The 15,416-nt window shown below is 40.3% G+C and overlaps 1 protein-coding gene across 4 annotated transcripts in view; it reads right to left on the reverse strand.

Moving 5' to 3' along the window:
* TBX19 (T-box transcription factor 19) overlaps positions 1–14,140 on the reverse strand; it is a 43,781-nt gene extending 29,641 nt beyond the window's left edge. For 2 of the 4 annotated variants that reach the window (XM_032291463.1, XM_032291466.1), the window contains exon 1: positions 1,683–2,776. In XM_032291463.1, the coding sequence (XP_032147354.1) occupies positions 1,683–1,885 (203 nt within the window). In that variant the 5' untranslated portion in view covers positions 1,886–2,776. Of the gene's footprint in view, positions 1–1,682; positions 2,779–12,956 lie in introns of those variants that run through there. The other 2 variants (XM_032291465.1, XM_032291464.1) reach the window with 2 other exon arrangements.
* Positions 14,141–15,416: the final 1,276 nt, after the last annotated feature.

The following is a 15,416-nucleotide window of genomic DNA, read 5'->3' on the forward strand; positions in this document are numbered from 1 at the left end:
TCCAGTGTAACTTATTATTAAATTGGATTTTATAATGGTTTCAGAAACTTTTATTATTTATTCCTTAGTGAAATAGATGAACCATATATTTACTTGGTGATTGTGCTGATTTTTACTTTAATATATGGCCAATTTGACAGCCAAATCAATAGCATAAAGCTAGGTATTAGTGTAACCAGTATTCAGTAGTACAAAGAATAATGAACAGAATATTCTACCTATTCTCAGATTTAATAAAATTTTTACAGCTGCATCTTAACCCATCCTTAAAGTGTAAGAGATTAAATCCGTTTAAAAATTTGGGATGATTCTGTGAAATTAAAAATATGATTTATGTTTTCTAAGAAAGAAGCTAAAAATAATGTGTAAATACAGGTCAAGAGAAAGAACAACTACAATTACAGTAACAAATACTAAAAGCAATAAATCTATATGAAATAGGTACAGAACCCATTTAGAGAAAGAAAACAGAAAAATCAAGCAAGGTTGAGATTCCTGCTACTGGCATCATTGCAGTTTCTTGAAATGCCTTTAATTCACGTATGGCTTTTATTGTAGAAACACTTTAATGCCATAAAACAGCTCTTGAGTTCATAACTCTCCAAGATTGGCAAGAAATAGTTCATTTTCTATACTGTGCATAATTAAAACATAGAAAACCGAGAAATCAGAAATGGAAGCATTTTGCGCAAGGACAAAAGCCCGAGAGAAAGAAGTTCGGCTGGCCTCAGCTCTTCTCGATCAGCAGAATTCTCTCAAGGGTGTCATCATCAGAGTTTAGCCAAAACTAACCCCGATGAAAACGCCTTTGGGCGTTTTGTGCTTTTGTGACCATGTGTATGAAAAGATATGTGAAGATCAACTGATGGTTGGAGCTAGTTTGGCCAAGCTGCAAGCAGTGAGATTTTGTTTCAAAATATTTGCATTCCCTCTATTAAGTGAAATCTTCTAATATTACCTTGACTGCCCCTTAGCACACTAGGTTTAACAGAATCTGAGAAATGCCAGCAGAGATCAGTTTCAGTTAATCCCTAAATTTGTTGCACTGAGAAAAAAGAAGGCATCTTCTGTTCTCTAAGGCGGTAAAATCTGTTTTCATTCACTATTACTGCAACGGCTTTCACATCATCACAGACACACACAATCTCAAACGAACACTCACCACAAACCCATACGGGAAGAAGCAGGAGTGACAGGCAATAAGTTTAAATTTGCCCCTTTGCTTCCAATCTTCAAGTAGTCAAACATTTCTGACAAGTTTGCTACACTTAAGAGGAGATCATCCAGCTTCCTAATAAAGTTACTTTCACCTTATCTGGAAGGAGTTGGGGCTCACGTCTGCAACAGGGTATACAGCCAGTCACAAATTAATATTATGTTCTGACATTTGAGTCCATTCTCACTTCCCAATGGGGCATGCCCCCCCCCCACACTTTATGGTAATTTCCCAGAATTTCTCCATTTAAAATGCACATAAGACAGGTGGCTTCATCCTCTGATGATCCCAGAGAAATTAAATTAAGTTGACTGGAGGAAAGCCATTGGAGACAGTCGTTCCTGTAAACACATTTAATCAGATCCCGTCACCTCTGAGTGAAGAGCGGCAGCCTCTTCAGCATTCAAGGGGTCTCATCTCTCCTGCCAAGCCCTGCCAGCCCATGCAAGGCGGCAGATAAACTCACCTGCCATTCTTGGTCACAATCATCTCATTAGTGACTTCCTTGAATCTCTGCCAGAGAGGTGCATCCTCCAGGATGATCTGAAGTTGCTTCTCCGTAGGGTCGCCTTTTTCCCTCCCTGCCTGAAGCTCGTTCTCGACCACATTGAGCAGGTGAGAAACTGTACCATCGCTGGGCTTCCGAGTTGCCACCTCACTCATGGCCATGGGCCCTTCTCAAACTTTGCAGAGAGCCGTTACCTACCTTGCCGGCTTCTAGCTTCTTCCTTCCCTCACTTCCTGCTTTTCAAACCCACCTGAACCGTGCTTGGGGAGCGGAAAGAAGACACCCTGGCTCTTGCCTGAGCTGCTAGGATGACACCCCTTAAAGTCTCCACATTATATCACCAACCTGTTAAGCTTTAGTTGGGGAGTGGGGTGGAGGGAGGGGAGAGGTAGGGAAGAAAAAGCCCTCTCTTAATTACTCATTGGATCAGGTGGGAGAGAGCCTGGCTTTCCCATTGGCTGCCGTGCAGAGTAGACATTTAAGAAGAGTACTCCATCCAAATTATCAGGCTTTTATCTTGTTGTACCTGAAGAGGTCTAATCGGTGTATTGAGAACCATTTTCCCATTAATTAAAATTATTCCAGGCCCAGACTGCACTGTCAGGCAAATCATGTTTGTGCATAAATCATGGCACGTACCATCTATAAAGAAAAGGGTCCTGGGGAGAATCGACAAACTTGATGCCAACCCAGGCTATCAGCTACTCTCCAGCATCTTAGACGATGAGGCTCTGGAGAAAAGAACAGTGTATATGGAAGGTCCAAGGCATTGTGCCCAGAACCATGACTACTGCACCAGAGAATAAAGGAAGATGCCCTGTGTGCCACTGCTCAAGGGTCAGCGCTCCAGAGAAAAGAAAAGAGCTCAGGACCTCTTTCTCCCAGGGTGTCCCCTACGGGTCGTCTCTCTCCTGAGTCCCACATTTGCTCATATCCCACTCATCTCAAGGGCCCCGCTCACCTCTGACAAATAGAGCTTTGAACATTATCCTTCCTCCCTAGAGTCTAGAACCCCAATTTTTCTCATCGCTAGCCTTTGCCACAGGGAGAAAAAAAAAAAAAAAAAGCAGCTAGTATTTTAAGGAACGCTCTGCCCCCAGTCAGTGAAAATAAACTTTTTACTTTATTATGCAGAGCAATTTCAGTCTTTGGTCCCGAAAGGCATTCTGGTTTTCTCTTTAGACAGCTCATCTTTATTTTGGTATTCCAAGATGAGCCCCACATTCCCTGGGAAGGAACACTAGCAGAAAGCTTTTCTTTTGCCCACCACACACAGTACCAATGGTGAGTGAGTGCATGGGGGTGGTGGAAGGGACAGGAGTAGAGGAAGCTCTACCTCCCCCAGCCCCCAACCTTGAGTAGAGCCTGGGGGTTGTAAGTTTTTCTCTCATTTCAATATTAAGAAAATAAGAAAAAAAAAAGGAAAATAAAAGCAAAAAAGTAAGATAAAGTCAGGGTAAGGATGACACAGAAAATGTATTCAGGGCCTCCTAGTGTCACATAGGAGCATCACATACAGCAAGGAACAAACAGAAATGGGCTGCACCTTTACAGAATTAACAATCTGAGAGAGAAAATAAATGATAAACGGTAAACAACAACTAAGTAATTATCCATAGTGATAAGGCTATCAAGACTACGTAAAAGGGGGAAGTGGTTGAGAAAAATTTGTGTGCAGGAGGGTAGGGAACTCCAGTTAGGTGGAGTTGTGTAGAACAGCTTCCTTGAGGAGACATTTCAGATGAAAACAAAAGCTCAGCAAGGAGGTAGTCAAGGAAGAGCAGCAGAGTGCCAAGCAGAAGAACTGCATGTGAGAAGCATGGCTTAGGCCAGATAGAAATCTCCAGGGAGGCCAGTGTGACCAGCATGTGGTGATAAGGAGAGCAGGATGACAGGTCCTCTGAGAGAGGGCCAGGCCAGACCAAGGGGTCTTAGAAGTCATGATGAAGAATTTGGATTTTCTTCAACATGAGACAGGAAACTATTGGAGAGTATTAAGTAGGAAAAGAGCATGATTTGCTTTGTGTTTGCAAAAAATCTAATTGATTTATAGAGAATAGACTAGAAAAGGACAAGAGTTGAAGTGAGAAATTAGAGGCTATGATAGCAGTTCAGGCAAGAGCTGGTGATGGCTTAGCCTAGGGTAGTGGCAGTGGCTACAAAATGAAGTGGATAGATTCTAGATACACCTTAGAAGTCCATAGGACAGAACAACATGAGGGACTGGATGTGGGGGTGAGGGAGAGCAGAGAACCATGTGTCTGATGGGAACAATTAGTAGACGGCAGGGCCATTTACTGAGATACTAACGGTGAGGCAGGTAGAAGGGTAGGCAGAGGTACAATTTCATTAGGAGACTCAAAAATTTCAATTTTATACAGCTAACACTGAAAAGAATGTGATAGGCTAATAAGGACCCCCTGCAAAAGAGGCCTATTTCCTAATCCCCAGAACCCGTGAGTGTATTACCGCACATGGGAAACAGAGACTTTTCAGATGTGATGAAGTTAAAGATCTTGAGATGGGGAGATTATCCTGAGATGGGGAGGCTATCCGGTGAGCCCAGGGCAGTCACAAGAAGAAGAGGGAGGCAGGAGGATCAGAGTCAGAGGATGAAGATGCGAGGACAGATGCGGAAGTCGGAGGGGAGAGAAGATGCTACGTTCCTGGCTTTGAAGATGGAGGAAGGGGTCACAACACAAGGAATGTAAAAAGCCTCTACAAGCTGGAAAAGATGAGGAAATCGATTATGCTCTAGAGCTTCCAGGAGGAACACAGTGCTGCCGACACCTTGGTTTTTGCCCAGTGAAACTAATTTTGGGCTTCCAATTTCCCCAAACTGTAAGATAATAAATTTGCGTTATTTTAAGCCACTAAGTTTGTGGTAATTTGGTACAGCAACAATAGGGGACTAGTGCAAAGACTATTAGGTATATAAATGGAGATTTTGAGAAGGCACTGCTTAGAACTGTGACATAACTGTGGCCCTGAGCTTCCTAGCAGCCAATGCAAAGTGGGGGAATATAATCTGACATACATTAAACTGTGTCCCTAAAATAAAAGCAAGGCTTGACCTGTGAGAAATTGCTCCCATAAATCTTTATAAGGAAAATACTGTGAGATACAGGGAACAACGTATCCCCAAACAGTCTACCAGTAAGATAAAAATCCTTCCTTCAAATAGTTTTACAATCTAGAAGGGGCACAAAGACATGCTTGAAGAATTCCAGTACAGAAATGTGAAGTGTTCTGAAGTACCAGTAAGGGAGAAATAAAGAAAACACAGATCTAAGACTGGAACACGACAAGGATGGCCACTTATACTACTGTTATTCAACGTAATGCTAGAAGTTCTAGCTACAGCAATCAGGTAAGAGAAAGAAGTAAAAGGCATCCAAATTGGAAAGGAGGAGGTCAAATTGTCCTTGTTTGCAGATGATATGATCTTATATTTGGAAAAAACTAAAGGATCTACCAAAAAACTATTCAAATTGACGAATTCAATAAAGTTGCAGGATACAAAATCAACATACGAAAATCAACATAGCATTTCTATGGGCCAACAGTGAACAAGCTGAAAAAAAAATCAAAAAAGTAATCCCATTTACAATAACTACAAACAAAATAAAATATCTAGGAATAAACTTATGAAAACTATAAAACATTGATGTGCTGGGCACGGTGGCTCATGCCTGTAACCCCAGCACTTTGGGAGGCTGAAGCGGGTGGATCACAAGGTCAGAAGATCAAGACCATGCTGACCAACATGGTAAAACCCCATCTTTAAAAAAAAAAAAATTGATGTAAGTAATTGAAGAGTACATTAAAAAATGAAAAGATAATCTGTGTTCATGGATTGGAAGAGTCAATATTATTAAAATTTTGTCCGTACTATCCAAAGCAATCTACAGATTCAATGCAAGCCCAATCAAAATACCAATGGCATTCTTCACAGAAATAGAAAAAAATCCTAATATTTATATGGAACCACAAAAGACCAGAATAGCCAAAGCTATCCTGAGCAAAAAGAAAAAAACTGAAGGAATCATATTACCTGACTTCAAATTATACTAAGGAGCTATTGTAACCAAAACGGCATGGTACTGGCATAAAAACAGACATGTAGACCAATGGAACAGAATAGAAAACCCAGAGGAAATAAGTCCTACAGTAAATTCATTTTCCACAGAGGTGCCAAGGACATACATCAGAGAAAGGGCAGTCTCTTCAATAGATGGTGCTGACACAAACTAGGAAACCTAAAAGAAATGGATGAATTCCTGAAACATACAACCTCCACAACAAGATCAATAACAAGTTTCAAAATTGAATTAGTAATAAAAAAATTTACCAACCAGAAAGAACTCTGGGCCAGATGGATTTACAGCTGATTTTTACCAGACATATAAAGAGCTGGTACCAATCCTACTGAAACTATTTTAAAAAATAGAGAAGGAGGGACTCCTCCCTAACTCATTCTATGAGCCTAGCATCATTCTGATACCAAAACTTGGCAGAAAAAAAAATCTTCAGGCCAATATCCCTGATAAACATACATGCAAAAATCCTCAACAAAATACTAGCAAATTCAATTCAACATGATCAAGAAATCTTTATTCCTGGGATGAAAGGTTGGGTCAACATATATAAATCAATAAATAAATGTGATTCATCAAATAAACAAAACTAAAAACAAAGCCACATGTTCATCTCAATAGATGCAGAAAAGGTTTTTGATTAAATTCAACCTCCCTTCATATTAAAAATCCTCAATGAACTAGGCATCAAAAAGGCACATACCTCAAAATGATAGCCATCTATGACAAATCCACAGTCAACATCATACTGAAGAGGCAAAAGCTGAAAGCTTTTCTCTTGAGAACCAGAACAAGACAAGGATGCTCAGTCTCACCACTCCTATTTGACACAGTACTGGAAGTTCTAGCCGGGGTAATCAGGCAAAAGAATAATAAAAGGTATCCAAATAGGAAGAGAGGAAGTCAAACTATCCTTCATATATTGTAGACGATATGATTCTATACCTAGAAAACCCCACAGTCATCCAAAGATTAGCTCCTGGAAAAAAAGAAAAGAAAGAAAAGAAAAGAAGAAAATAAAGAAAAGAAAACCCCACAGTCTCTGCCCAAAGGTTCATAGATATGATGAACAAATTCAGCAAAGTTTCAGAATACAAAATCAATGTACAAAAATCACTAGCATTTCTATACACCAACAACCTCCAAGTTGACAGCCAAATTATCAATGCAATACTGTTCACAACAGCCACACACACACACACACAAAAAGACTAAAACACCTAGGAATATGGCTAACAAGGGATGTGAATGATCACAACAATAAGAATTATAAAACATTGCTAAAAAAAAAAAAAGACGACAGCAACAAATGGAAAAACATTCTATGCTCATAAATAGAAAGAATCAATATTGTTAAGATGGCCATACTGCCCAAAGCAATTTACAGATTCAATACTATTCCTATAAAAATACCAGCATTTTTTACAGATTTTGAAAATATCATTTTAAAATTCATTTGGGACCAAAAAGGAGCCCAAATAGCCAAAGCAATCCTAAGCAAAAAGAACTATGCTTGAGTCGTCAAACAACTCAACTTTAAACTATACTACAAGGCTACAACAGTAACTGCAATAGCATGGTATTGGTACAAAAGCAGGCACAGAGATCACTGGTACAGGTTAGAAAACCCAAAAAAAGACATACACCTACAACCATCTGATCTTCAACAAAGCTGACAATAACAAGCAATGGAGAAAGGACGCCCTATTCAATAAACGGTATAGAGATAACTGGCTAGTTATCTCAATCTTCTCAGTATGCAGAAGATTGAAACTGGACGTCTATTTATCATCAAATATAAAAATCAACTCAAGGTGGACTAAAGACTTAAATGTAAAACCTAAAACTATAAAAACCCTGGAAAAAAACCTAGGAAATATTATTCTATGCACTGGCCCTGTCAAAGACTTCATGATGAAGATGTCAAAAGCAATTGCGACAAAAACAAAAATTGGCCAGGTCCAGTGGCTCACACCTGTAATCCCACAACTTTAGGAGCCCAAGGCAGGTGGATCATTTGAGCAGAGGAAGTTGAGACCAGCCTGGCCAACATGGCAAAACTCCATCTCTACAAAAAATACAAAAATGAGCTGGGCATGGTGGTACATGTCTTAGTCTCAGCTGCTCAGAAGGTTGAGGGAGGAGGACCACTTGAGCCTGGGCAGTGGAAGTTGCAGTGAGCCAAGGTCATGCCACTGCACTCCAGCTTGGGTGACAATAGCAAGACCCTGTCTCGGAAAAAAGAAAAAAAAAGATTGAAAGTGGGACCTAATTAAACTTCAGAGCTCCTGCACAGCAAAACAAACAAACAAAAACTAACAATAGGGTACACGGGCAGCCTACAGAATGGGAGAAAGTAATTTGCAAACTATGCTTTTAAAAAAGGTCTAATATCCAGCATTTATAAAGTACTTAAATCAATCAACAAGCAAAAAAAAAAAAACTTTATTAAAAAATAGGCGAAGGAAATGAACAGACACTTCTCAAAAAAGACATACAAGCAGCCAAAAAGCTTAGGAAAAAATGTTCAATATCACTAATTATTAGAGAAATGCAAATCAAAACCACAATTAGTTACAATCTCACACCAGTCTGAATGGCTACTACTAAAGACTCAAAAAGTAACAGATGCTGGTGAGGCTGAGGAGAAAAGAGAATGCTTATACACTGCTGGTGGGAATGTAAATTAGTGCAGCCACTGTGGAAAAAAGTCTGGAGATTTCTCAAATAATTAAAACAGAACCAGCACTACACCCAGCAATTTCATTATTGTGTTTATACTAAAAGAAACATAAAGCATTTCTCCATAAAGACATATGCACACCAATGTTCACCACACACTATTCACAACAGCAAAGACATGGAATCAACCTGGATTCCCAACAATAGTGGACTGGATAAAGAAAATGCAGTGCATATACACCATGAAACACTACACAGCCATAAGAAAGAATGAGATCATGTCTTTTGCAGCAACATAGATTGTCATTATCCTAAGTGAATTTACACAGGAACAGAAAATCAGATACTGCCTGTCCTCACTTATAAGAGAGAGCTAAATGCTGCATACACATGGATACAAAGAAGGGAATGATAGACATTGGGGCCTACTTAAGAATGGAGGGTGGGAGGAGGGTGAGGATTGACAAACTACTATCAGGTATTATGCTAATTACCTAGGTGACAAAATTAGCTGTACACCAAACCCTGAAACATGCAATTTACCCATTTAACAAACCTGCACATGTACCACTTAGGTGTAAAATAAAAGTTGGAAAGAAAAAAAATTTAAAAATAAAAATTGGGGGTCAACAGAGATGAATCTTATGATAAATAAATAAATAATGCTGGTAAAATTGAATATCCCTATGCAGAAGAATGAAACTAAACCCCATCTCACCCCACATACAAAAATCAAATCAAAATGGACTAAAGACTTAAATCTAGGACCTCAAACTATGAAACTATTAATACCAACAGAAAACATGGGGGAAACTCTCCAGGACATTGGTCTGAGCAAAGACTTCTTGAGTAATACCACAAAACCACAGACAACCAAAGCAAAAATAGACAAAGGAGACCACATCAAGTTATTAATAAAAAGCTTCTGCACAGCGAAGGAAACTATCAACAAAGTGAAGTGACAACCCACAGAATAGAAGAAAATATTTGCAAACCATCAACCTGACAAGGGATTAATACCCAGAGTATATCAGGAGCTCAAAAAACTCAACTGGAAAAAAATCTAATAATCTGATTTTAAAATAGGCAAAAGATCTGAATAGACATTTCTCAGAAGATATGCAAATTGTGAATGGGTATATAAAAAGTGCTCTACACCACTGACCATCAGAGAAATGAAAATGAAAACTACAATGAGATATCATCTCACTCTAGATAAAATGACTTTTATCTAAAATACAGGCAATAGCAAAAGCTGGGGAGGATGTGGATAAAAGGGAACCCATACACACTGTTGGTTTGAATATAAATTAGTGCAACCACTATGGAGAACAGTATGGTGGTTCCTCAAAAAACTAAAAATAGGACTACCATATGATCCAGCAATCTCACTTCTAGGTATATACCCCCAAATAAAGGAAATCAGTATATTTAAGACATATCTACACTCCCGTTTATTGCAGCACTATTCACAATAGCCAAAATCTGGAAGCACCCTAAGTATCCATTAACAGACAAATGTATAAAGAAAATCTGGTTCATATACACAATGGAGTACTATTCAGCCGTAAAAAAGAATGAAAGCCTGTCACTTGCAACAACATGAATGGAACTGGAGGTCATTATGTTAATGGAACTAAGCCGGGCACAGAAAGACAAATTTTACATGTTCTCACTAATGTATGGGAGTTAAAATTAAAACAATTAAACTCAGAGAGTAGAATGCAAATTACCAAAGGCTGGGAAGTGCAGTGGGAGAGTGGTAGAAAGTGGAGATGGTTAATGGGTACAAAAATATAATTAGAATGAATAAAATCTAGTATTTGATAGCACAAAAGAGTGACTACAGTCACAATAATTTATTGTATATTTTTAAATAACTAAAAGAGTATAATTGAAATGTTTACAACCACAAAGAAATGACAAATATTTGATTGAAGTGATGGATACCCCATTTACCCTCTTGTGATTATTATGCATTACATTCCTGTATCAAAATATCTCATGTGCCCCATAAATATATATACCTGCTATGTACCCATAACATTAAAAATTATTATTATTATTATTATTATATTTATTTTTGGAGACAGATTCTCACTCTGTCACCCAGGCTGGAATGCAGTGGTGTGATCTTGGCTTACTGCAACCTTCACCTCACAGGTTCAAGCAATTCTCCTGCCTCAGCCTCTCAAGTAGCTGGAATTACAGGTACTCACCACCACACCTGGCTAATTTTTGTAATTTTTATTAGAAATAGGGTTTCACCATGTTGGCCAGGCTGCTCTTGAACTCCTCACCTCAAGTGATTCACCTGCCTTGGCCCCCTAAAATGCTGGGATTACAGGCATGAGCCACAGCACCCGGCCTGAAAATAAAATGTTTTTAAACAATTTTTTTAAGTGAATAAAATGACTGCTTTTTAGCCCTATGAGTAAATAAAACACTAACAAGATTTTGCAATCTAATTTTTAAATTTAACAATATATAAAAAATATTTTCTCATGTCACCAAATACTTGTCTACATTATTTTGACATTTGCAAATTATCCCATCTTGTAAATGAGCCATGTTTTATTTAACCAACCTAATATTATTATTTAGTATTTTTCTTTTTTTATAATTTTAAACAATTAGATTAAATTCCAGATAAATATTTAGGAACATCTATGATTGTTTTCTTACGCTGCATTTTTAGAAGTAGCGTTGACAATAATAAAACACGCTAATCATATTCACATCTTATTTATAACAATCTTATAAGGTAAATGGTAAAATTATATCCATTTTATGGGTGAGTAACTTGAAGACCACAGGTATCTAGACAATGACTACTAAAGCCATTTTTTAACCCAGGGAATCCAAACAGATAGCATCATTTTAACCCTTCTATGTCCAGGAATTCATTCATTCAGTGACACAATGAGAAAACCAGGAGATCCTAATTATCTCCATAAGAGAGATGAAAAAAACAAGAAAGAAAGGAAAAAAGGACTTGTCCAATATTCAATGAACCAGGGAACAGTTAGGAAAGGAATGACTCAGCCAGGCACAGTGGCTCACGTCTGTAATCCCAGCACTTTGGGAAGCCAAGGAGGGTGGATTCCTTGAGGTCAGGAGTTCGAAACCAGCCTGGCCAACATGGCAAAACCCTGTCTCTACTAAAAATAAAAATAAGAAATTAGCCTGGCATGGTGGTGGGCGCCTGTAATCCCAGCTACTCGGGAGGCTGGGGCCTACGTCAGCGCATGGAACACTTAAGAACACCAGTAGACTTTTGTTTCCAACTTTGAAAGGGAGCCGATCTCTGGTATTTACTGATAAAGAAGCAACTGGCAGCTGCATATGGAGCCCTTCAGGTTTGTGAGAGTGTGACAGGACAGACTGCTTCATGTGAATGACATTCAAGGGTAACCACCCCCCAGACTGGGACAACACAGACATCCACCTTAGCAAACAGAACAGCGGAGCACCCTGAGGATGAGCCCGTTAGCAGAAGAATTACAAGAAGTCTTGGAACGTGCAGTCTTGATGCAAGATAAAGCCATGGGTCAGCCTGAGGCACTCTTAAACCCTGAACCATCACCATTTAAAGAAGGGCACCTCCCCAATCTGATGGGGCATGGTATATGGATGGGTCCAGCCAGGGTGCTACTGCTGCCTGGACCATTCTCACAGTCCAGCCTAGTACTGATACCATATGGTTTGATACTGGGTGTAGACAAAGTAGTCAATGGGCTGAACTCAGGGCAGTGTGGATGGTGATCACCAAGGAGGAGACACCTATGGAAATCTACAAGGATAGCTGGGCAGCTTATCAAGGCCTGACCTTGTGGTTAACTCCCTAGAAGTTACAGAATTGGCTAGTTGGCCACCGGTCCATTTGGGGCCAGACCATGTGGCAAAACCTATGGGAAACGGTCCACCAAAAGGACATCACTATTTATCATGTGCCAGGCCATGGGCCCCCATCCAGTTACAGAAACACACCAAGGATGACCTTCTTCGACCAGGTATGGGGATGAAAGATAACCCATTGTTGCCTGCCACAATGCCCCTAAAGGCAGGGGAATGAAAAACCTGGCTTTGGCCATCAGCCCTCCAAGCAACCCATTGCCAATGGTTAGCTATTGTAACCCCCAAAAGGAGGACCTACAGTATGATTTACATTTCACTCCTTAGGTATTTAATATATGGCTTCCGTGACTGATCATCCATAGGAGAACAGCTTGGGGAGAAACCCTCCTCCGGGGTTCACATGTATTATCTGTGTGGCCTATTATGAGCTACCCAGTGACTTTGGCATAGATACAGGATCCAAAGGAACCATGGGGAGCTGAGAATGTGTGGTGCCAACGCCTAGAGCTTCTGGCCTAGGCAGCTGCATTGTTAACCAGAAATGAAAAGTGGGCCTGCATGTTGCCTGAAGGGCATGATTTACCCCTGTTAGTACCTGTGCTTGCTTTATCATTTCAACCGTAGGTTGATATGCTCCAGCAGCACCGTGGACTAGGCCTGCAGCCACACGGAGGTCACCCGTGTTTCCAACTGTTGGATCTGCACCGCCCTTCCAGCAGAAGCTGTGGATGGCTTGCCCAGGCACACACATCCAGCTTCTATAGAAAACGGGACATGGTTAGAGACTTGGCATGGCCGACGTTTGGAACACAACAAGCTTTGGATACAGGATGCCACAAAACCCATAGCATGCCCACCCCCGGCTGACCCATAGCGACTATGATGGATAGGGCTGGTTAGTGGGAGAATATGTGGTACCCCCACCACAGGTACCACAATGTATAGAGCAGCATTGGGGCAACGTCACCGTGGGGTGCTTACTGCCACAGCCTGCACAAATATACGTCACCACACCAACATATGTTATATTTGTGCAGGCTATGGCAGGTAACCACCCCACAGTGGAATAGGCAACCTCATCACTGCTGGGCCTCAATGGACTTTGTGGCCCCTGGAAATTTATAGGTCTATGAAGACACAGGATGGTCATATTTGCCAGTGAATTGGACGGGCTGCAGTACCTAGAGGGGGGCTTATGTGCTTGCCAGTGTTATTCCCACATTACCCAGATGCCCACATAACTGGGAGGCACCGCATTCTCAGTTTTTGTGAGTGCAACCAGGCCACTGGTGGCTCTACCCCTTAGCATTACGCATCCCTAGAGCAGGTGCCATAACTGTGGAAATGCAAGTTACAGCCCAAACAGATCACACTGCTCGAGCCTTGAATTACACCTGAGTTGCCCTCCTTCTGTTGACAGATGAGGTTGATCAAACCAGGAAGGTGGTACTGCAGAACCGATGGCACTAGACATATCAACGGCTGCCCAAGGTGGCACCTGTGTCCTTTTGGGAACACAATGTTGCACCTTCATCCCTGACAATCAAATCAACATAACAGCAGCTTTGCAAGGAGTTTCCCGGGAAATCAAGGCAGTTGAGAGTCTTGCTGATGACTCCTTACAGACATGGGGAGTAGGCTCTCGCCTATACTGGACCCTAACAATTATGGGCAGCATAGTGGGAATATTAGTAGTGAGTTATTTAATGTATCAAGGTGTAATGAGGCAAAAACTGATATTAAGAAAAATATTTAATTACATTTAGAGGCATCATAATATTTATTGAGGCATTTTTAAGAGAAAACTGATATTTCATAAACATTTTTTTCAAGAACATTTTTATTTTTAAATATTTAAGAGCCAGGCACAGTGGCTCACCCTTGTGATCTAAACATTTTGGGAGGCCAAGGCAGGAGGATCACTTGAGGAATTTAAGACCAGCATGGACAACATAGTGAGACCTTGTCTCTATAAAAAATTAAAGAGAAATTAGCTATTTATAGTGGTGCATACCTGTAGTCCCAGCTACCTGAGAGGCTGAATGGAAAGGATCCCTTGAGCTCAGTAGTTGGAAGTTAAAGTAAGCCATGATTGTACCACTATACTCCAGCCTGAGCAACAAAGCAAGATCTTATCTCTGAAAAAAAAAAAAAATTACACACCTTTGCTGTATTTGAGATAGTCCAAATGTGAAAACATTAAAAGATAACTTCCCATTCAGAAATCAGAAAACATTTTTCAATAAGGAATAATAAAACGATTATGTTTTAAGTCAAATGTTACGTGCTTCTTCTCAGGTTCTGGGAATGCTGCACTTTCAACAAAGTGTCCAATCAACTAAAACCAAGACACAGACATCCCCCCGCAAAAAAATCAATGCAATTAAAAAAAAATACTGACAATTCCCTGTCTATGAAGACTATGAAGAAGCTATGCCCTAGTGATTTAATATGGGGATGGAGACGTAGATGTCATGCAAACCCGAGCCCCGTAAAACTGTGGCTTGAATGAAGCACTGCAAGAGAAGTACAGGAAAGCCTTCACTTGGGAAGGCTCCAAGAATGATGGACATGAGTGCATCAAACAGCCAGGCACAAAGGGGTCTAGAACTACTTTACTCCCAGCACAGGCATGTCTGATTCTCACATTAGACAGCTGAGTTTTATGCCTATAGACTTCTAGCTATTTATGCAAACATCTGAGATGCATTTTCAGTTGCTTACACAGAGAGCTCCAGCTTGCAAGTGGAAGTGTCATGAGGGGGCCCAGGCAGGAAGACTACTCACCTGAGACTTTCTCCTCAGCTTGAGGCCTGCAGGTGCCCACCTTCCCCATGTGGGCCACCTTATCAGAAGGAATCTGAAATGTTGAAGTCCACAGGAAACAGTAAAAAAAATGCAGATTCAAGAATCTGCCACAAATGGCCCTCTGTCCACAGGCAATTAATTTTGCGGTATCTTTTTCTTCACGTGCTAGAAAGAGCTGAAAATAAATATTTGAGATCTCTCAAACACCCTCTGATTTTAGAGATGGGGCTCATGATAACAAGGATAG

The sequence above is a fragment of the Sapajus apella genome, unplaced genomic scaffold, assembly GCF_009761245.1.
Source record: "Sapajus apella isolate SASKATOON/1434 unplaced genomic scaffold, GSC_monkey_1.0 scaffold25, whole genome shotgun sequence".
In the NCBI taxonomy this organism is placed as follows: domain Eukaryota; kingdom Metazoa; phylum Chordata; class Mammalia; order Primates; family Cebidae; genus Sapajus; species Sapajus apella.